At 40.6% G+C, this 6957-nt stretch overlaps 1 protein-coding gene across 6 annotated transcripts in view; it reads right to left on the reverse strand.

The window, feature by feature from the left end:
• Nucleotides 1–5260, reverse strand: part of LOC103363509 (mannose-specific lectin-like) — an 8678-nt gene extending 3418 nt beyond the window's left edge. The window contains exons 1-3 of one of the 6 annotated variants that reach the window (XM_008290303.1): nucleotides 5152–5260; nucleotides 4913–5006; nucleotides 4538–4768 (exon numbers count right to left, since the gene is read on the reverse strand). In XM_008290303.1, coding sequence (XP_008288525.1) covers nucleotides 4538–4768; nucleotides 4913–5002 — 321 coding nt within the window. In that variant the 5' untranslated portion in view covers nucleotides 5003–5006; nucleotides 5152–5260. Of the gene's footprint in view, nucleotides 1–6; nucleotides 323–470; nucleotides 565–710; nucleotides 819–4462; nucleotides 4769–4912; nucleotides 5007–5151 lie in introns of those variants that run through there. The other 5 variants (XM_008290306.1, XM_008290307.1, XM_008290308.1 and 2 more) reach the window with 5 other exon arrangements.
• Between the last annotated feature and the right edge of the window lie 1697 nt (nucleotides 5261–6957).

The raw sequence follows: 6957 nt of genomic DNA on the forward strand, positions 1-6957 counted from the left end.
AACATTTAGAAAGGCCTTCAGTTGCAACGCACTCACACTTCGTAAAGTTGAGTTAATTTGTCACTTTGATGCCTTTGGAGTTGGCGGAGCTCCAGATTTCTTCACATTCCCTGTACACCACCAGCTTGCCGTCATCGGTCAGCTGAAGGCGACACATGGTACAACTGGATCTGACTGAGCTTGAGTGCCACCTCGCTTGGTCGCACGTGTTGTACATGACCAGGTTGCAGTCACCCTGCATGCACAGGCGAGCGGCATCTGATCCATCAGTATCTGAAGCCCACGCAGACTTCCAGCCGTAGATGACAAAGTTACCATCATGCTTCAGGCAGAAATAAACATTTGACTATTATTAGAACATGTATCTCCAAGAAATCTCCCAGAAAAAGTTAAAAGATCAGTTACTTTACACAGGATTGGTAACAGAACATTTGGCAAATTTCTGGATTTAGAAAATCTGAGTTACTCACCTGGAAAACTGCCTTCCATTCCCCGTTGTTGGAAAAGAGGGAGTCTCCCTTGCGGAGCTCGTTATTTTTGGACAAGTAGTTCCTGCTCATTATCCTGAAAATGAAGAAATATATCAGGTTGTGTCCATTTAAAAACACAGAATATAGCATCAATAGCATCCTGCAATGACTCTTTGTTTGGCTACTCTCACACAGCAATGTCTCAATCCATCAGTCAGTATAAAGGTATAGAGTACTTACAGCCTGGATTGTTCCCCAGCAGTCAGAAGTGAAGGATGTGATACTGTTGACGGCTGGTCACTGCATCTTTATATCATCTGCACTGAGGGTGAAGTGAAAGTGGCGTGCCCCTTAAAGGAAGACAGATGACCAACTAAAAATATGTTGGAACAAAATTGCCACATGGCACCACTAATCGGAGTTGCAGTGGCCCTCCTGTTTTGGATGGGGTCAGGTCAAAGTCAGGATTTTGGGAAGGCCAGCCTAAAACCTTCATTCTCGCCTGTCTTAGCCATTTCTTTACCACTTTTAAAGTCTGTTTTGGGTTACTGTCTTGTTGGAACATCCAACTGCATCTGATCTTCTGGCTGATGATTTTTGGTTTTCCTGAAGAATGTGAGAGTAATTCTCACATTATTTACCATTATTCCATTTACTTTGTGTAAAGCACCAGTTCCACTGGCAGCAAAACAGCCCCAGAGCATAATACTGCCACCACCATGCTTGATGGTAGGTTTGGTGTTCTTGGGGTTAAAGGCCTCAGCTTCTCTCCTCCAAATATTTCTGCTCATTGTGTCCAAACAGTCAAATTTTTGTTTCATCTGACCACAGAACTTTGCTCCAGAAGGCCTTTCCTTTTTCCATGTGATCAGTAGCACTTCAGTCTCGAGCCCTTGGCAGCCTCTAAGCCTGCAGTGATGCTTGACTGTGGACACTGACACATGTTTTTCCTTGTAGCTTCTCATTCATTTAGTGATTCTGTGTTGACTCTTGACCATCCTGACCAACTGTCTCTCAGCAGCAGGTGATAGAGGTTTTCTCCTGATCGCCCCGATCAGTGGCATAACTGAGCCATGCACTTTGGACGTACAAACAACTGTTTGTACAGAGGATTTGGGGATCTGTAGCTGCTTTGACTTGTTCAAGTCAATAATTTGCTTTATCAGCTCTGTGCTGAGCTCCTCAGACTGTCCCACTGTAATGGTTGTGGCAGAGTCTGATGACTGTATCAGATGGGCCCTATTTGAATTGGCTCAGTGGAGTCAGCAGCTGTAGCCAATCATAATCATTCACGAGAAGTTGAGAGGCCATGCTACTAAGAAAATAAGATTTACAACTCTCTATATCATCGAAACTGGTATTTCAAGTGCTGTATGTATATTTTTGACCCAGCAGGTTTGGTCATATTTCCAGAAGACCTGTAATATTTTTTTTTAAATAAATCTTTGGATCCCAATAATCAGCACTGACTTTTGTTGCATTGAGTTCCAGCTGTGTTTTAGGATTTCTTGTGTAAAAGATTGTACTGATTCTTGTTATCTTCTTTGCTTTATTTACAGTATATATTATAATATGTAACAGCATCTTGAGTTTTGCTTTGTTTCACTTCTCTTATTGCTGTGGGGTGAATGGGATTTCTTGGGAAATAGACTGATGCATATGACAGATGTAGGGCTTTAAAAAACAAACAAACTGTAAATGCCAAGGCGTTTCTGCTGAAACAAGATAAAGTCAACTTTCACATCCCTGTGACCTCATCGTACCATCGATAGTGAACAGCTCTTCCTCCTCCAGAGCTGGACACAGAGCTGCAAGAGCAATATCTATGATTTGAATATGAACATTACCGGATGTATGCACAACTCTTAGTAATGCTCATTTCTTACAGGAGCCAATTTCCATGACATGTGTTTTTATCAAGGTGAATGCAAACTGAATTTATTTGCTATATGTCCTTATTGGTTTACAACTATGAGATGAAAGAGCTTTTATGGATGCTGCACCTTTGATCTGGAGCCTTTTGTGGCTTGATTTTTTTAACACTACTTTGCACTGTGGAGTTGGTCATTGCAGACTGACAGCTACAACACAGTCAGTCTTAACATGCAAACTGCTTATAGCCAAATGAACCCAAGTGAGGAAAATAACCTCAATGCTCCTCAGGAAAATTAATATTCAGTTATTTTTATACACAAAAATCAAGGTAAATATCTACCTCTTAATGTAAAATGATCTCAGACGTGTAAAGGCACTAAAAATAAGTGTAGTGTGTATCATGTGTGCTCTTGTCACAGGTTTTCTTGGTTTTAAAGTCATGCAGTTTCCTCTCACGATCATTTGGAGCCACTAGGAGTGCAAGTTATGTAAGAAATAAAATGTTTTAATGTCTGAAACATCAAACAAAAATGCACGTTGCCTTTTCATGTGCATCATTTGCTGGCATCCAGGCGAAAAATGTCAACATTATGCAATTCACCCATTATGTAAGTAGAAGAAGTGAAATCTCACCTCCGTCTGACCCGAAGTCTTTTCTGCTGAAACCGCGCTTCCATCAAACCAGCATGATTATATATACACATTAAAGCATTTCTAAAGTTTGCAGAAGCGTGTACATAACAACAACCACTTTCTCTAACTTTGGTTGGCATGAGTTCTGATTTATCCACCAGATGGAAGGAAAGCGAAACGTGTGCAAAGCATTTTAAAACATTACTGCTGTTTGCTGCCACATGCATGAGCTGCAGACGCAGCAGTAAATTACACATCACTAAACTAATCACATGCTTTAAAGGAAAACTGGTTCATTTAAAACTAATCTTTTCGGTGAAGAGTTTGGTTCATGCAGTGGTTTCATGGACAGCAAATGTCATTATGTTTTTTTTCATATTGCATAAATAAAGTGAAGACAGATGAGGATATAGTTTGCATCATATGAACCATATTAATACTTTGCATGTAAAAAATAGAATGAATGCACAACTCTAAAGCAAAGATTCTGCGAGTCAAAACTTAAAGCACGTTGACTTCTCACACTTGAAGGCTGCCTCCACCTTTTTATACCTACATATCTGAGGGTGCTTCAGAAAGTTCTCAACCTCACTGGAAAACTTCACATGAGACAGACTGTAGTAGAATATTTTTCCTTTAAATTCAACGCACTTGATCCACTGATGTTCATGCTTTGCTCAAAGAAAATCACATCTAGAGCCTGCAGAAACTTCTTAACACCACAGGTGACTTCATCATCGCTCTGAAAACTGTCACAACACAAGCGGGATTTCAGCGTCAGAAACAGAAGTCAGACGGTGCAGGTCCAGCAAGGAAGGTGCATGAAGCAACAGTTCAGAGACACATTTGGCTGCTTCTGCTGCTGTGTGGACGAACAGAACGCCAGCTCAAAGCGTTCTTCTCCTTTTTATTTGATTGCCACAGTGATATAAGGCTTCATAGTACACAGCTATGCCCCATAATGGGAGTTACAGCACTTGTTTCCAGGTGAGGCAGAGACTTTTTGAAGTACCTTTGCATCTATTATACAACCCACTGCATGCTGGGAACACAAGACCTACCGTTGTGGAGATGCTCGGACCCAGAAATCTTTCCATCACAGTTTGGTCCTTTTCAAAGAAAGTTGCTCATTTTTCCTGCTTCTAGTACATGAGCTTCAAGAACTGGCTGCTCACTTCCTCCCTGGTCCATCCCACCTACTGACAGGTGCCATTGTAACGAGATAATCAACATTATTCGCTTCACCTGTCAGCGCTTTTACTATTTGTACCTATAATCAGCTACTATAACAACATGTATCACTATAGGTCAAGTTTATAGAGGATAAAACCTGTCCTGTAAATAAAATAACCTAACCTAACCTTCTTCAGCTGTGACAATAAAATTAAGTAGATGTAATCTAATTACTCTAATTATAAAAATGAGTACTGTTTTTTTCGGAACTTAGTTCAAGAATATTTTGATATTAGCTAAAATTTTNCGACTTTAAATTGCAAAGCACTCAGAAGCTCATAAGTCATGTTCAGCCATCACTTCATGCCTCTGGACTTCTCAGAGCTCCAGATTTCTTCACATTCTCTGTACACCACCAGCTTGCCGTCATCAGTCAGCTGAAGGCGACACATGTTGCAGGAAGGTTTGGAGGAGTTAGTGTGCCACCTCGGCTGGTCGCACTTACTGTACATGACCAGGTTGCAGTCCTCCTGCATGCACAGGCGAACAGCATCTGATCCATTACTATCTGAAGTCCACACAGGCTTCCAGCCGTAGATGACAAAGTTGCCATCATCCTGCAGGAAAAGAGACACATTTGACTTTTATTAGAACTCGCCTCTCTGACAAGTCTACAGAGAAAAAGCAGTAAGATCAGTTATTTCAACTTACACATGATCAGTAAATGATACTTTTGGATTGACAAAATCTGAGTTACTCACCTGGAAAACTGCCTTCCACTCCCTGTTGTTGGAAATAAGGAAGTCTCCCTTGCGGAGCTCGTCATTTCTGGACAAGTAGTTCCTGCTCATTATTCTGAAACAGAAGAAATGCATCTGGTTATCTCTAATTAAAACAGAGAATGTCCCTATAACAGCATCCTACAATGGCTCTGCATTTGGCTACTCTTGCACAGTAATGTCTGAATCCACCAGTCAGTACAGAAGTATAGAGTACTTACAGCTTTGAATGATCCACAGCAGTCAGAAGTGAATGATGTGATGCAGTTCATGGCTGATCACTGCATCTTTATATCATCTGCACTGGGGGTGGAGTGAAAGCGGTCTGCCCCTTTTCCTGTAAAAACAGGACTTTTCTCAAGAAGCAGATGCTCAATTCACTATTCATCAATAATATTTATGGGTTCTGATTTATGCATTGCAGTGACAGTATACCATTATCACAGTTGTAAATTGTTAGACAAACTCATACCTCATTAAAGTTGTAAACGAAGTGTGAGAGTACATGACAGAACATTTTAGATTTTTAGTTTAGACCATTTATAGAGAGCTATAAAAAACTGTAGATGTTCCAGATGAGGTGGGACTCAAAGCAGCATCCGTCCTTTTCATGCAACTCATATTAAAAGCAAAGCCTCATTATACATACAGTCAGTGGGATTGAAGTAAGAAGTGATCACAAAATTGAATGCATTTGAAAGTCTTCAATCAGACTTGGAAAACAGGCTCTATTAGACAGTAACTTCTGGAAAATGTAATCTTCCATGACTGGATTTGAACTGTTCATATATTTCTATATTTAAAAAATTATGCTGATCTCAGGTTATGTCTTCAGCCCTCAAAGTTACGTCAAAAGATTTAAGCGCAAGACTCAAAATGTTTGGTTGTCACTAGTTGCACAGAGTTCACAGTACACAAAAGAATTGAGTACAACCTTATGCAGTATCAGCTAACAGTCAAGTGATTCAAAATCATATCATAGAGCATTTCCTCTTATGAACATTAACAAATAAATACTGTGGAAGGAATATATTGAAAATACAGGCCCTGAAGTAGAAACTTAACCTGATAAAAGTGACCACACCCGTTATCACTGAGTGCATCTGATATTCCCAGTCAGTCTTATTGCATTGACATGGTTTCATAGTGACTAGCAAACGCTCTCTGTTCTGGACCTTTGCGCTTTCTGTCTTCACATGTCTACATCCTGGCTCCACACTGAAAGTAGTTGCCAGAGGATTTGAAAAATCTGAATGTGAGACTTCACAAAGATACAGGAAGCTCATTGACCACCTAAAAATCAGTTGAAACACAGCTGCAGCAGTAATCAGGAGGGATAGAAGGAGTCACAGTACCACTGATCACAGCTGCAGTGGTCGACCTCCTAAATGACACCACAGACAGTGTGCTACTTGCCAAATGTAGCTCAGAAAAACAGATCAGCAACTATTCCAGACTTGGCCAAGGGGTTATCAGTGGACGTCAGAGTTTTGGTGACTGCCCAGACACCAATAAGGACGCGACATAGTGCAACATCTATTGGAGCGTCCGAGAAACAAAAACTGTTGGTACCAAACTGGAAGGTTAAACTTTGGTAATCAAAGAAGGATGATGAATATAGAGAGAAGACTCTATGGTCAGGTGACATCAGGATACATTTTTTCAGTTCAGCTGGGATCCAGCAGGTTTGTTGTGAATCTGGCCAGGACAACCACAGTGAATGCATAGTTCTGACTGTGAAGAACAAAGGTGGGAGTGTGACATACCAGACTGTATGGGTGCAAAAAGTGTTGGGGAGATGATACATATAGATGGCACCACAAACACCTGTGAGAATAACAAAACACTATCCAACAAGATGGAACCCAGTCTACAGAAGAGGAATATTCCAGCTTGAAATGCATCCTGAGCACAAATTTACACACAAGAAAATGTGAAAACTACGACCTCACCAAATATGTTGTTTGACTTAAACCATTAGAGCCAGTGGGAGAGTGTAAGGAGGAATTATTAATAGCCTTTTCAAA

The sequence above is a fragment of the Stegastes partitus genome, unplaced genomic scaffold (genome assembly GCF_000690725.1).
Source record: "Stegastes partitus isolate 25-593 unplaced genomic scaffold, Stegastes_partitus-1.0.2 Scaffold666, whole genome shotgun sequence".
Taxonomy (NCBI): Eukaryota; Metazoa; Chordata; class Actinopteri; family Pomacentridae; genus Stegastes; species Stegastes partitus.